The 16,669-nt window shown below is 47.3% G+C and overlaps 1 protein-coding gene across 1 annotated transcript in view; it reads left to right on the plus strand.

Annotated features, from left to right (window-relative positions):
- The window catches only part of LOC138520555 (E3 ubiquitin-protein ligase TRIM11-like), a 109,310-nt gene that overhangs the window by 33,994 nt on the left and 58,647 nt on the right, over positions 1-16,669 (plus strand). Inside the window, exon 5 of the mRNA XM_069632896.1 lies at positions 11,955-12,505. Within this exon, the coding sequence (XP_069488997.1) occupies positions 11,955-12,286 (332 nt within the window). The 3' untranslated portion in view covers positions 12,287-12,505. The remainder of the gene's footprint in view (positions 1-11,954; positions 12,506-16,669) is intronic.

Genomic DNA, 16,669 nt, shown 5'->3' on the forward strand with positions numbered 1-16,669 from the left:
GCTCTGTTTTTTCATGGTTCAAAGCCAATGTGTTCTGCACCATCCAGGTCTCGATCAGCGCTTCATCTGAGTCATGATTTCCAAGGAGGGGGGCGACACACTGCATATTATCTGCATCATTTATGAAATTCACCCCTTCATGGGCTAACATGGCAAAGAACGGCACTGCGAAAAGGTTGTACAAACAGGGCCAAGTACAATGTCTATGGGTACAGCTTCTGCTTTTAGGGCAAATACACTACTTTACTGAGAAAAGACGAGAGCCATTGTGATGCTATAGGGGAGAACCTGGTGGCCAGAATGGGATGGTCCACCAGGTGGAAGGCCGCTGACAGGTCCAACAACATTAGCAGAGAGGCTTCATTTTTATCCATGCCATTCAGAAGCCTGGATTTAAGTTCTAGTAGCGCCGTCTCTGTGCCAAAACCAACCCTAAAGCCTGACTGAGAATCATTCAAAATGGGATGTTCTTTCATGTGTATTGCTATTTCTCTGTATGCCACCTGGTCCCGAATTTTCAGGAGAAAAGGGGTATTTGTAATTGGCCTGAAGTTAGTAGGTATGTCAGTAGGTAATCCTGGCTTTTTTATAATGGGAGTGACCCAAGCCTTTTTCAGGACCTGAGGAACTACCCCTGTTTCAAAAGATGCATTAATTAACGGGTGCCGTTAATTAACGCCTCTTTAGGTGGTTGGCAAGGCTGTTGCTATGCCGTAAATCACGGCTTTGCAGGAGTGGCAGACTTGATATATTGCCGCCACTCTCGGATTACATCAGAATCCATTTCTTCATCGAAAAGTGTCATTCAACTGAGACACGGCACTTTTCCATTTTAACATGCACCTCTGACTCAGGCCCAGACACACGGCACTTTTCCATTGTTACATGCACATCTGAATCAGGCCTAGAGACACAGCACTTTTCCATTTTAACATGCACATCTGAATCAGGCCCAGAGACACTGCACTTTTTTCCCATTTTACCAGGCACCTCTGAATCAGGCCCACTTCTGCAATGTAACTAGCAGGAAAGCGATGCCGCAGTTGAGTAAGGCCTCTGCACTGCAAGTGGCGTGTGAATCTAATTCGAGATCAGTGATCAAGCAAACAGCCTTATTAATATTACCTGGATTCCAACTCGCCCTTGGTTTATAGTAATGTTGCTGATAGGGTCACTATCATGAGCCGGCTCAGTGTAATCTATATAGGAGAAGAGGGGAACGTGGTCACTTTCTGTTCTTGTTAAGACCTTCATATTTGGGTACATGTTGATGTTTACAAAGACCTACTCGATAGTCGATGCACTGTTGTCAGTCACTCTGGTATATCACTCTGGCGATACACCTGGGCAAAGAGCGTTTAGCATGATAAAGCCTCGGGAGTAAATCATAAATGTTGATGATTAATAGAGAAGTTGTAGGGCCACACTTCGGGGCCCAATTAATAATAGCAGCAAGCACTGAGTCGCCTGAAGTGCTGATCTTGGTGATTTGGTAAGTATTATCAACACTAATGATCAGTCCTCCTTTTGGTCGCCCTTGAGTCCCCTTGTGGCCATAGTTTGAATGGAATGGCAGCCGCCGATTTCCAAGTTATCCTGAGCCAGGTCTCCTGTAATGCCAACACACAGAAATTGGGGATGTTCTCTAATAAACCTTCAGGCTCAGTATATTGGGAGAAGACTCGGGTGTTCGAGGACAAAATGGTAAAAGTGCAGCTAGGATCTACGTGGATTTTGTGGTTGTAGAATTAAGGGTAAGCACTGCCAGCTGGTAGCAGCCAACCCTGCTTTCTCTTCCAAGGGAGAGTGGACATCAACAAGTCTTAACCCAAGAGCGTCAATAGTGACAGTAATAGCATTGCCTTGTGAGCTGGGAGATAGCTTTGATAGATTAAGGTTGACTCCCATAGGTTGGATGTAGAGGGTCTAGTAGAAAGCAAAGGAACAGGTCTTCTAGATTTCTGCCCCCCCCTATCTAGATTCATCATGGCTTAACCCAAGAGCATCATTGGCGACAGTAATAGCGTCACCTTGTCAGCTGGGAGATAGTGTTGATCGATTAAGGTTGACTCCCATAGGTTGGATGTAGAGGGTCTAGTAGAAAGCAAAGGAACAGGTCTACTGGATTTCAGTACCCCCCTCTCTAGATTCAGCCCAAACTTTCTAGATGGAGCTTTCACAATAGAACAGTCATAACCTAACTTTCCCAAATCATCATCATGCGACGTGACTAAATCTAGTCCAGCAGGATTGCGAAAATAAACTATCATGCTAGCATAGTAGGAGTCTTCTAGGAGGTCAACAATCGCGATGTCCTCCATTTGTAGAGACTGCAGAGGAATGATGTCATTGACTAAATGGAAGATGGTTGTTCGATTTGGATAATAGTCCCGACTAACATAAAAAAGGCTCTGTACTTTGAGGGCGAAGCAGTCAGCATCTGAATTAGAATGAGGGTGGTAGAGGCCCCTCTTCCCATTTACTGATTTAGCGCCTCCATTTTCCTCATGGACGGATATTAGGTGGAGCCGTTAGGGTGCGTGTCCGAAGCAATGGCGTTAGATGTTATCCCATGATTGTCCTCTGGAAAAGGGTTTCCCAAATCTTCCAGAATGTGGGAATCTTCGGGTAATGGTTGGCACTTAATAGTTCCTGTAGTCTGTATAAATGAACCAGGTGTTCCTGCGATGTTGTCTTTATTTCTGGAGGCACCTCTAGTAGAAAGAGTATTAGACTCAGCAGCTGGAAGCCTTTTGATGTAGTTTTGTTTTTTAGTAGGATGTTAAGCGGAGACTTTGGTCTTATTTCCTTCTAATGGTAGAGTGCCATATGAACCCTTATCATTGATCACAAGGGTAGTAACTCTGGAGCTGGAATTAATCAAGCCAGGCGTGTTGCTCAGGCTGGATTGCTGCTAAAATCAGCCTGTTTAGTATGAGCGTTTTTCTTGTGCGCCTTCTTTTTGCTCTTTTTAGCCTTCTATTTGTTAGCAGGTTCATTAGTGATTGAGCCCTCCTTTGACTCATTGTTGTCGATGATCACACAGTTATCCAAGCTTAAGGACCGAGCGGAGTCGCCTCCCCATTAAACGATGGCAGGAGTCCTTGACCATCAGCTCCTGTGGTATCTGCTGGCATTTACCAGGTGTAAATAGCAGGCGGAGTCCATAGGAAACCATTGGTTTAATGCCAGCATGAAATTGTGTGCTGGTGTTAAACCATGTGCTTTTTTTTGGGGGTTGGAGTAAGGATATATGATGGACAGTGTTATTGTGTTCAGTGCCCCAGTCTCCTCAAAACAACCGCTCAAGTATCTCAAGATGGAATGCCCCGGTTAACCTCCTGTCGAGCACAACTCCAAGATATTTATATTCGTCGATGACCTCTAGTTTTTGTTCTCCAAGGTACCATTCAAAACGCTGGGCTTTAGCACATGCTGCGGTGAAAAAATCATGATTTTAGATTTATTAGGATTAACAGAGAAGGGGCCTCATTATAAGTTTTGTGGTAGCCTTGCCGGTAAAACCGGCAGGCTACCGCCAAACCTGTAAAATATTCTGGCACTGCACCTGGGAATGGGCAATTATCGGGTCATTACGACCCGGCCGGACCCAGTAATTGCCCATCCGCGGGCACCGGAATTAAATGGTCCCCATTCCCATTTGAGCCCCATAGGGCTCAATGGGAATGTGGAGGTCGGATGCACCAGCACCGTTCAAAACGGTGCCGGTGCATCCGTCTAATTGTGCTTGCGGGTGCCGGTCTGCCCGCCAGGACAGACCTAGTGGGCAGAAAGGCACCCGCAAGCACAACTCATAGTTTGCCGGTCCGGAAACAACGGCACCGGCAAGCTTACCGGTGCCGTTGTTTACGGACTGGCAAACTTGTAATGAGCCCCAAGGAGTTAAGGTCAGAATATTCCTTAAGTTTAGACAAAGCAGCCTGCAGCCCTACAGGAGTACAGTCGAGCAGGACAATATCATCGGCATAACCCATACATTGTAGGGAAAGATTCCCCAATTTAGGCGGGATAGAGGTAGGGTTATGCAGCGCCGATCCCATGTCGGCCTTGTAGAGATTGTAGAGCATCGTGAAGTGTGACTATCGTAGAGAGGAGACCTGCTGGAATATTCCAACTCGGCAGCTGATTCCAAAGCCTACGCCTATCAACAGAGTCGAAGGCAGCGCTGTAGTCTATAAATGCCACATACACTGTTCTACGACAAATACTCCAGGCTTGTTGGATCACTGTTAACAGCACAAGGCAATTGGTGGATGTACTCAGGCCCTTATGAAAGCCAGTTTGGTTGAACGGTATTATGTTCAAGCTGACTGCCCAATTCCACAATTCCTCCAATAAAGAGACAAGTGAAGTTTTTTAATGGGGCGTCTAGCATGGCCAACAGCCGGTAATTGCTCGGATCAATCCTATTGCCCGTCTTCCAAATAGGCACAATGGCACTGTCCCGCCAGGATGGCGGAATCAATTGCGCTTCTGTGATCCAGCCAAATTAACCAGGGAAGGGCATTAGCCCAATGGGTAGCATCGGCTTTGATCAGGGTACTACAAATACCATCCGGCCCGGGTGCTCTGGAGGTTTTACTTCTCCCGATTAGCCTCAGAACATCAGCGGGACCCTTGGAGTAAGTCCACTTATTCTCAGATAAGTTTGTGAGGGTGTCCACCGTCGCACCACACACAATTATATCCACCATGGCAACTCGCCCCAAGGTGTTGCCAATGAAATCAACCCAAGCTGTTTACGAAACCCTGACTAAATCACCTGTCACGTGGGAATCACCCTCAACGATCTTCCTAAACTCTCTTACAGCAACATGAGAGCAGATCCTCATCTGCCACAATGATCTCAGAGGTGGCTTCACAGTCCCGGCGGGACAATTCCCTCGGTATCCTGGAATTAAAGTCCCCACAGATTATACATGGGGTACATCCAAGCTTACACTGGAGGAATAAGTCCAACTCTGACATCACCATCTCGCGTGGGGTCCTATAGGGTGGATCATAGACGTTCACAACAATAAGTTCACTGGACACCCCACAGAGCGAACCAATTGGAAAGGTAATCTTACCAACTAACAAACTAGGAGAAGTAGTAACAATCTCCAGCTCAATAAGGGGGCTCTTAACTGCGGGCAGTAGGCCTCCCTTGGGGCGACCCCATAGACCCTTGGCCGCCAGTTTATGGCAAGATTGCCAACCATCAATGACAAATTCTTCAGTAAGTCAAGTCTCTTGGAGAGTCACCAAGGAGTGGTCATCATTTTCTTCCATCAAGCCATGGCGATGTCCGCGTGTGTTCCCACTGAGCAGACTCGCCATTTGGTCAGGGACATGTGCTAAGGGCCTGGTCCCCCGTGTAGAGCCACCAATTTTGCCAGCCAAGTCCAATGAGATTTTTCCCCCTCAGAAAGGGCTGGAAATCCAGCCTCATAGTTCATTTTGGGGGCAACAGGGATTTTATTTAAGTTTAATTCTTTAATGCCAGGTAACCAGTTGTCATATCTCGTGCCCTACTCAGTTTCCACCATTACACGCTCATCTCCCATACGTCCAAATAATATCTCGTGCCCTACTCCGTTTCCACCAGCACACACTCATATCCCATACCTCCAAAATATATCTCGTACCATACTCCGCTTCCACCAGCACACACTCATATCCCATACGTCCAAATGATATCTTGTGCCATACTCTGTTTCCACCAGCACACGCTCATCTCCCATACCTCCAAATTATATCTCGTGCCATACTCCGTTTCCAACAGCACACACTCATATCCCATACCTCCAAATTATATCTCATGCCATACTCCGCTTCCACCAGCACACACTCATATCCCATACGTACAAATGATATCTTGTGCCATTCTCCGCTTCCACCAGCACACACTCATATCCCATACGTCCAAATGATATCTCGTGCCATTCTCCGCTTCCACCAGCACACACTCATATCCCATACATCCAAATGATATCTTGTCCAAATGATATCTCGTGCCATACTCCGTTTCCACCAGCACACACTCATGTCCCATACGTCCAAATGATATCTCGTGCCATACTCCGTTTCCACCAGCACACACTCATATCCCATACGTCCAAATGATATCTCGTGCCATTCTCAGCTTCCACCAGCACACACTCATGTCCCATACGTCCAATGATATCTCGTGCCATTCTCCACTTCCACCAGCACACACTCATGTCCCATACGTCCAATGTTATCTCGTGCCATACTCTATTTCCACAAGCACGCACTCATATCCCATACGTCCAAATGATATCTCGTGCCATACTCTGCTTCCACCAGCACACACTCATGTCCCATACGTCCAAATGATATCTCGTGCCATACTCCGTTTCCACCAGCACACACTCATATCCCATACGTCCAAATTATATCTCGAGCCATTCTCCGTTTCCACCAGCACACACTCATATCCCATACCTCCAAAATATATATCGTGCCATACTCTGTTTCCACCAGCACACACTCATATCCCATACGTCCAAATTATATCTCGAGCCATTCTCCGTTTCCACCAGCACACACTCATGTCCCATACGTCCAAATGATATCTCGAGCCATTCTCCGTTTCCACCAGCACACACTCATATCCCATACGTCCAAATTATATCTCGTGCCATACTCCGCTTCCACCAGCACACACTCATGTCCCATACGTCCAATGATATCTCGAGCCATACTCCGCTTCCACCAGCACACACTCATATCCCATACATCCAAATGATATCTCGTGCCATACTCCGCTTCCACCAGCACACAATCATATCCCATACATCCATTGATATCTCGTGCCATACTCCGTTTCCACCAGCACACGCTCATATCCCATACGTCCAAATGATATCTCGTGCCATACTCCGTTTCCACCAGCATACGCTCATATCCCATACGTCCAAATGATATCTCGTCCCATACTCCGTTTCCACCAGCACACGCTCATATCCCATACGTCCAAATGATATCTCGTGCCATACTCCGTTTCCACCAGCATACGCTCATATCCCATACATCCAAATGATATCTCGTCCCATACTCCGCTTCCACCAGCACACAATCATATCCCATACATCCATTGATATCTCGTGCCATACTCCGTTTCCACCAGCACACAATCATATCCCATACATCCATTGATATCTCGTGCCATACTCCGTTTCCACCAGCACACGCTCATATCCCATACGTCCAAATGATATCTCGTGCCATACTCCGTTTCCACCAGCACACGCTCATTTCCCATACGTCCAAATGATATCTCGTGCCATACTCCGTTTCCACCAGCATACGCTCATATCCCATACGTCCAAATGATATCTCGTCCCATACTCCGTTTCCACCAGCACACGCTCATATCCCATACGTCCAAATGATATCTCGTGCCATGCTCCGTTTCCACCAGCACACGCTCACATCCCATACGTCCAAATGATATCTCGCCCCATGCTCCGTTTCCACCAGCACACGCTCATATCCCATACGTCCAAATGATATCTCGTGCCATGCTCCGTTTCCACCAGCATACGCTCATATCCCATACGCCCAAATGATATCTCGTCCCATACTCCGCTTCCACCAGCACACAATCATATCCCATACATCCATTGATATCTCGTGCCATACTCCGTTTCCACCAGCACACGCTCATATCCCATACGTCCAAATGATATCTCGTGCCATACTCCGTTTCCACCAGCACACGCTCATATCCTATAAGTCCAAACTGGCTTTCCTGGTCCAATACATATGACAAAATACTGTCTGAATGGAAAAAGACAATTGAAGTAGGTTTGGTAACTTTCTCACATATATCGACTGTTTTTATATCGCTGCTCAATAAATATCGTAGAGGGATAATAGCGGGGAACAAGTCCAGTATATGGGCACGATTCAAAACTAAAGTGTCCTGGCCACAGAAGAAACTCCGGACCCTAAGGGCCCTCTGGGTGCAGCTACCCTTGCTTTTAGCCCCCCCCCCTTGTGTCAATTCAAGTGTAGGCGGTGGGCGACCCCCTGGGCTTTGCCCCCTGATATGTGACAACTCGCCAACCACTGACAGTCCATGAGGAACATTAGACTCGTTACTGGGCCCTGTTGCTTTGTGTCTCTTTCTGCATGTCTCTGTCTTGCTGTGTTTCTCTCTGCCTGTCTCTTCCTTGCTTTCTTTCTCTCTGCCTGCCTCTTTCTTTCTGTGTTTCCCTCTGCCTGCCTCTTTCTTGCTGTGTTTCTCTCTGCCTGCCTCTTTCTTGCTGTGTTTCTCTCTGCCTGTCTTTCTTTCTTGCTGTGTTTCTCTCTGCATGTCTCTGTTTCCTGCTGTTTCTCTCTGCCTGTCTCTCTTTCTTGCTGTTTTTTTCCATGCCTGCCTCTTTCTTGTTGTGTTTCTCTCTGCCTGTCTTTCTTTCTTGCTGTGTTTCTCTCTGCATGTCTCTGTTTCCTGCTGTTTCTCTCTGCCTGTCTCTCTTTCTTGCTGTTTTTTTCCATGCCTGCCTCTTTCTTGCTGTGTTTCTCTCTGCCTGTCTTTCTTTCTTGCTGTGTTTCTCTGCCTGCTAATCGTTCTTTCTTTCTGTGTTTCTCTCTGCCTGTCTCTCTTTCTTGCTGTGTTTCTCTCTGCCTGCCTCTTTCTTGCTGTGGTTCTCTCTGCCTGTCTTTCTTTCTTGCTGTGTTTCTCTGCCTGCTAATCGTTCTTTCTTTCTGTGTTTCTCTCTGCCTGTCTCTCTTTCTTGCTGTGTTTCTCTCTGCCTGCCTCTTTCTTGCTGTGGTTCTCGCTGCCTGCTTCTTTCTTGCTGTGTTTCTCTCTTCCAGTCTTTCTTTTTTGCTGTGTTTCTCTCTGTCTGTCTTTCTTTCTTGCTGTGTTTCTCTGCCTGCTAATCGTTCTTTCTTGCTGTGGTTCTCTCTGCCTGCTTCTTTCTTGCTGTGTTTCTCTCTTCCAGTCTTTCTTTCTTGCTGTGTTTCTCTCTGTCTGTCTTTCTTTCTTGCTGTGTTTCTCTGCCTGCTAATCGTTCTTTCTTGCTGTGGTTCTCTCTGCCTGCTTCTTTCTTGCTGTGTTTCTCTCTTCCAGTCTTTCTTTCTTGCTGTGCTTCTCTCTGGCTGTCTTTCTTTCTCGCTGTGTGTCTCTCTCTGCCCTCTGGGTTTATTTCATACTTTCATCCAAACCCTCACCTTTGGAATCTCAAGCAATATCCAGCATTTGCATTAAAAACACGAGAGAAGCGCCTGTGTGTGTGGGGGGTAGGGAAGGGGGCGGGCCAAGGCAACGGTCCTGCCTTTATTTCTTCATTTCTCTCCCTCCTCTTTAGTTTTCTGTCTCCTTCCCTCTCTCCTCCCTGCCTCTCTCCCTCTGCTGGGATTTCTATCTCCCTTGCTGTCTGCCTATTGATCACCAGCTCCTCTATTTTCTCTCTGCGTGTCTTTTTTTCTGCCTTTTCCTATTATTCTTCTCTATCTCCCTTTTATTCTCCCCACTGTTAGCCCCTCTATCTTTCCCTCCCACTCACCTTCTCTCCATCTCTTCTGTCTCTGCTTCTCTTGTGTCCATGTTCTCTGTTCTTCCGCCTCCTCTGTCTTTTCCTAGTATCTCTCCCCTTTGCAGGCCTGTATTCTCTCCTCTGTCTCAGCCTGTCTGTCTCTTTCTCTCTCTCCTGTATGCCTGTCTCTGTCTTTCCATGTGTCTCTTCCTGGTTAAGTTTCTGTCCATGCTCCTCTGTCACTCACCCGGTCTCCCTCTCTCGCTCTCTTCTTGTCGCCTCTTTCTCTTTCCTGTATTTCTCTGGCCTCCTCTGTTAGTTTCCCGCCTTTTTTTATCTTGGTCTCCTGTCACTACATGTCTCTCTCTTAGCTATTTCTTTCTTTTTCCCGTTCCTCCTCTGTGTGTTAGTTTGGTGCTCTGTCTTTCTTGCTTGGCTTCTCTTCTTTCCATGTCCCTTTTCCCCTCACTCTACTGTGCCTCAAAGTCCTCTCCACTCTGCTTATCGCCCTCACTCGCTCTCCTCCAGTCTCTCTCGTTCCTGTTGTTTCTCTGTGTTAGTCTGTTTCTCTTTACTGTTCTTCTCTGTCTCTCTCTCTTTCCTGTTGTTTCTCTCTGTTAGTATGTCTCTCGTTCCTGTTGTTATTCTGGGTTAGTCTGTCCCCATCTTCCCTATTGTTTGTCTGTCTTAGTCTGTCTCTCTCCTGTTGTTTCTCGGTGTTAGTCTGTATCTCTTTCCTGTTTCTCTCTTTTAGTTTGTCTCTCTCTTTCCTGTTGTTTCTCTCTTTTAGTTTGTCTCTCTCTTTCCTGTTGTTTCTCTCTGTTAGTCTGTCTCTCTCTTTCCTCTTGTTTCTGTGTTAGTCTGTCTCTTTCCTCTTGTTTCTGTGTTAATCTGTCTCTTTCCTGTTGTTTCTCTGTTAGTCTGTTTCTCTTTCCTGTTGTTTCTCTGTGTTAGTCTGTCTTCTTCCTGATGTTCCTCTCTGTTAGTCTGTCTCTCTCTTTCCTGTTGTTTCTCTGTGTTAGTCTGTCTCCCTATTTTCTGTTGTTTCTCTCTGTCAGTCTCTCATTTTCCTGTTGTTTCTCTCTGTTAGTCTGTCTCTCTTTCCTGTTGTTATTCTGGGTTAGTCTGTCTCCATCTTCCGATCTGTCTCTTTCATCTCTGCCTGTCCCACTCTGTCTTTTTCTCCCAGTCTCTGCCTCTCACTGTCTCAGATCTCCCGTCACTGCATGTCTCTTTCTTCGCTGTCCCTGTGCTGTCTCTTCACCCCTTCACTTCCTTTGCTCGGCAGAGCTGCAGGGCACTCTCTGGCCGGGAGTGAGGTGTGTAAAGATGTCGGAAGAGAAGGGGGTTGGGGGGGTGGGGGATTTCCCAGGAGTTCACTCTGTTGTATCACGAGGCTGCCTGGGGGGTGTGGGGAGGGGTGGGGGTGGGGGTGGTCTGAATAATATGAGAGGGATTATAAGTGTCTCTCTCTATTCCACCACCTCTGTCTCCCGTTCACTGTCTCTGATCTCTTCCTCTCTCTGCTTCTCATCATGTCCATGTTACTCTCTCCCTCTAAACGTGTCTCTCTCTGTTCCACCTGTGACTGTCTCCCGTTCACTGTCTCTCCTCTCCTCTCTCTCTGCTTCTCATCGTGGCCATGTTGCTCTCTCCCTCTTCACGTGTCTCTCTCTTCACTCATCCTTTCCTCCATGTTCGCTCTCTCTGCATCTTCAGCGGTTCCCTCTCGTGTCTCTGTCGTTATTGCTCTCTCTTTTCTGTCTTTAATCTGCAATATTTCTTTATTTCTATCCGACATTCACAGTCGGTCTCCCCTCTGCATGTTTTTCAGTCTACCTTTCTGAGTCTCTCTACTGTCTGTCTCTCCGTTCTGTCACTGTCTCTTCCTTGCTGTCTCGTCTCCTTCTCTCTTCTCACTGTCTCCTCTCTGCCTTCCTCAGTGTCCCTCTCCCTGCCACTCTCCTCTCTGCTTCTCTGCTGTCTCGTCTCTCCCTTTTCTCTGCAGATCTCTTGTACCCGCCTCTCTCTCCTCTCTGCCTGTCTCTTCTCTGTGTCCCTCTCCTTTCCTTTCTCGCTCTCTACTCTGGCTGTCTCTTGCATTCTTCTCTCTGTTTCTTCGTTTCCATCGCACCCCCTCGCTCCCCCATTCCTTGCAGACCCGAAGACCCCCTGGGGCCTGAGGTGAAGGGTCCTGGTGGAGGTGGATAATGGGGAATTGTGGGGAGGGGTGAGAGCTCTCCCCGTTATCTCTTGAATTTTGGGGTCACTTGGGGTTTCATTTAAGAATCGAGGAACAGCCGCATCCCCCTGTGCTGTGGGCGGGGTCTGCAGGTGTCTGGTGACAGGAAGGTGTGATTGGCTGAGCTCTCGCTGTTGCTGTGATTGACAGGCTGTTGGCGCCCTGTTATTGGCTGGTTTCTGAGCCGGGCTTCTCTCTTGCAGGTGAGGTGACTCTGGATCCTGGCACCGCGAATCCCTGGCTCATCGTGTCCGCGGACGGGAGAAGGGTGAGACGCGGACCCCGAGCCCAGGACCTGCCCGACACCCCCCAGAGATTCACTAAAGCCTTATGTGTCCTGGGGAGGGAGGGGCTGAGCTCTGGGAGGCATTACTGGGAGGTGGGGGTAGGGGGCAACCCGACTGGACCCTGGGGGTGTGTGATGAGTCTGTTCCCAGGAAGGGGGAGATTACAGCATCACCTGAGGATGGACTCTGGACAGTGGCGCTCTCGGCTGGTAAATACTGGGCTCTCACCTCCCATCCCACCCCCCTGACCCCTGCGCGCCCCCCCAGGGTCCTGGGCCTCTTCCTGGACTATGAGGCGGGCAGGCTCTCGGTCTACGATGCTCAGGACCGGGCTCTGCTCTTCACCTTCCCCGGGGCCTCCTTCCCCCGCACCCTGCGGCCCTACTTCAATACATGGAGCCCCGAGGGGGGGCTGCGGATCCTCCCGGGGGCAGGAGGGGACTGACAGCAGTGGAGCCCAGCATCAGGTAAGGGGGGGATGTGTCTGCTGTGAGGGTGGGGCACAGGTGGCTGCAGGTAAAGGGGGGCTGTGTCTATGAGGGCGGGGCGAGGGGGGCGCAGGTGAAAGGGGGCGCTATGTCTGTGGCTCATCTTTATTGGGGGGGGCACTGCTGGCCCTTGCAGTGTCCGTGGCTCACCTGTTGGTTTACTTCTGGGGGTGGGGGGGAGACTGGGGGGTTACTTCTTTCGGGTTTAGTGGTACACCTACATATCAAATGTACAACTGTCCGTCTGTCTGTTATTATGCTAACAATTGATATATTATATGTATCATCACCAAAATTCAGAGATTAAACTAAAATTATCCTGAATCTCATAAGTGTGGGTCTCCCATCCTGGTTTTTTGTTTGAATATACGTTCACCCTCCTGGGCATATCAGGACCTAGCCAGACGCCCTGTATTATTACCTGGGTTTGGGCGCTGTCCTGGGATGCTTAAGAATTGCGGGGTACCTTTGCCTCTTTTTAGTGGGGAAAGAAATGAGGTAGGCGGGCGGGCACTGTCCTCTGTTTTGGGGGGCTGGGGTTACTGTCCTGTATCTGAAAGGGAGGGGCCCTGGTATTTTGATCCAGGTCATATATATATATTTTGTAGGGGGTTAAGGGTTTTGATGGGTGCCTCGTTCGAGCGGCTCCTGTGGTTTTGCAGATTTCATTTGGGGTCTACACGGAAGGAGAGGGGGGGACACAGTGGGGTCTTTTTGTTCATGAATTGTTTTAGAATTCTATTATGTCCCTCCGCTCCCCCCCCCCCTACACTAGGGCTCTTTGAGACGCCCTTTGCATCCCCCCCCCACTCCTTTTAATCTTCCCAGCCTATCTACACCCCAATATATGCGGCTCTCACATTTACATTGCAACACTGTAGCAACTTTGCTCACACGTCACCCGCGTCCGCACAAGAAGGCTTTTCAATGTAAGTTTTATGTGCAATAGTTATTATATAATGTCCCTCTATAGGCGCTTGGTGTGGAGTCATTTCTTCAGTGATATTTCCTGTGCTTTGGAGTTTCACTTATATTTTACGGCTCATCTCTATGGCAGGAAAGCCACTTTACTTGGTTATGAATCACTATCTTTCTCGGTAACTGCTAGTCTCCCATTCCCGAGCCAACACTAACCCCTAGTGGCACATTTAGGAAGGGGTTATTTACATCCATTGGTAGGTCTCTTTCTCGCTATTATTTCTTTCTCGGTAACTGCTAGTCTCCCATTCCCTGGCCAACACTAACCCCTAGTGGCACATTTAGGAAGGGGTTATTTACATCCATTGGTAGATCTTAATACATTTTAGTATTTATTAAAAACTGTTTTATGGTTTTCTTTTTGCTGTCCTCTCTCTTGGTGACATCTTTTCAAACCACATGGTCTTCAGCTCTATGTTTGTTTTATTTAATCCTGTTAGACAGCTGCGCTAACTACATACACATTCATGTTTGCAATGATATGTTCCTTTCTATGTTTGCATTGTACTTATGTCTCCACTATTGACTCTTGGCAACTATCAATTCATTATTTTATTTTCTGAGAGAGTTTTACTAACTACTTGCACTTACCTCTGACCATCTCCCCTTCTCTAAACATTTGCACAAAACTTGGATAATTCTTCTCTGTTCCTTTTACCGCCTTTTCTTACTTACTTCATTACTCCTAATATCTTCAACAGTTTATCAAATGAACAATGTGCGTGATATATTCGGAAAAAAAAACCTTCAAGGGACGTTATGGTTTAGTTGCTCCCATAAAAACCTTCTGAAATTCAGAAAAACAACCTTAAAGGGATGCTGTGGTTGCAGCACAAAATCGGAAAACCAAAGAAATTCACCAGTTATCGTAAGCTATGCAACCATATGCACTGCTCAGAATAATAACACCGAGAACATCAAAGATGGCATCACAAATGGCATCACTAATGACATCACATTTCCTGGAAAGTTCTTTTTGTTCAGTGACAGTAAGCAGTTAAAGCATTACCTGGAGGTACTGCTTTGAGAACATGACAATCATACTCTGAAGGCGCTATATATGTGAGCCTTCACCTTGCAGCATGTTCCAAAGTTAATTTCCTTGGGGTTTGCCCTGAAGACATGGTGCACATACATGGAACAATAAGCAGGACCCAGACAGATCGTACAGTTTGCATCCTTTATATGTGTGATGGCTGACTCTAATCTTAGATTCATTCACTGGCTGTAGTATTGGTTTCCCACTTGCTAGATGTTACCTGTTTGTGCGCATAAACCCACGTGTCTAGTAATCCCTGTACACTCAGCCCTTGGCTCCAAGTGCAACGTCACTCAAGGTCCTGATAGGCTTGGACTTCACATCCACCATATCTGGATCTACTCGTCTAGTCCATGCTGGACCCATTGCCTATATCCATGGATTGTTAGATTGCTGTATTATCCACCCACGTGTCTAGTAATTCCTGTAAACTCAGCCCTTGGCTCCAAGTGTAACGTCACTCAAGGTCCTGATAGGCTTGGGCTTCTAATCCACCAGATCTGGATCTACTCTACTCGTCTAGTCCATGCTGGACCCATTGACTATATCCATGGATTGTTAGATTGCTGTATTATCCACCCACGTGTCTAGTAATTCCTGTAAACTCAGCCCTTGGCTCCAAGTGTAACGTCACTCAAGGTCCTGATAGGCTTGGGCTTCTAATCCACCAGATCTGGATCTACTCTACTCGTCTAGTCCATGCTGGACCCATTGCCTATATCCATGGATTGTTAGATTGCTGTATTATCCACCCACGTGTCTAGTAATTCCTGTAAACTCAGCCCTTGGCTCCAAGTGTAACGTCACTCAAGGTCCTGATAGGCTTGGGCTTCTAATCCACCAGATCTGGATCTACTCTTCTAGTCCATGCTGGACCCATTGCCTATATTCATGGATTGTTAGATTGCTCTATTATCCACCCACGTGTCTAGTAATTCCTGTATACTCAGCCCTTGGCTCCAAGTGTAACGTCACCCAAGGTCCTGATAGGCTTGGACTTCTAATCCACCAGATCTGGATCTACTTGTCTAGTCCATGCTGGACCCATTGCCTATATTCATGGATTGTTAGATTGCTATATTATCCACCCACGTGTCTAGTAATTCTTGCATACTCAGCCCTTGGCTCCAAGTGTAACGTCACTCAAGGTCCTGATAGGCTTGGGCTTCTAATCCACCAGATCTGGATCTACTCTACTCGTCTAGTCCATGCTGGACCCATTGCCTATGTTCATGGATTGTTAGATTGCTGTATTATCCACCCACGTGTCTAGTAATTCTGGTATACTCAGCCCTTGGCTCCAAGTGTAACGTCACTCAAGGTCCTGATAGGCTTGGACTTCTCATCCACCAGATCTGGATCTACTCGTCTAGTCCATGCTGGACTCATTGCCTATATTCATGGATTGTTAGATTGCTATATAACCCACCCACGTGTCTAGTAATTCTTCCATACTCAGCCCTTGGCTCCAAGTGTAACGTCACTCAAGGTCCTGATAGGCTTGGGCTTCTAATCCACCAGATCTGGATCTACTCTACTCGTCTAGTCCATGCTGGACCCATTGCCTATAATCATGGATTGTTAGATTGCTATATTATCCACCCACGCGTCTAGTAATTCTTGTATACTTGGCCCTTGGGTCCAAGTGCAACGTCACTCAAGGTCCTGATAGGCTTGGACTTCACATCCACCAGATCTGGATCTACTCGTCTAGTCCATGCTGGACCCATTGCCTATATTCATGGATTGTTAGATTGCTATATTACCCACCCACGTGTCTAGTAATTCTTGCATACTCAGCCCTTGCTCCAAGTGTAACATCACTCAAGGTCCTGATAGGCTTGGGCTTCTAATCCACCAGATCTGGATCTACTCTACTCGTCTAGTCCATGCTGGACCCATTGCCTATATCCATGGATTGTTAGATTGCTGTATTATCCACCCACGTGTCTAGTAATTCCTGTAAACTCAGCCCTTGGCTCCAAGTGTAACGTCACCCAAGATCCTGATAGGCTTGGACTTCTAATCCACCAGATCTGGATCTACTTGTCTAGTCCATGCTGGACCCATTGCCTATATTCATGGATTGTTAGATTGCTATATTATCCACCCACGTGTCTAGTAAT

This window comes from Ambystoma mexicanum, chromosome 13, assembly GCF_040938575.1.
Source record: "Ambystoma mexicanum isolate Mex_15411 chromosome 13, UKY_AmexF1_1, whole genome shotgun sequence".
Lineage (NCBI taxonomy): Eukaryota > Metazoa > Chordata > Amphibia > Caudata > Ambystomatidae > Ambystoma > Ambystoma mexicanum.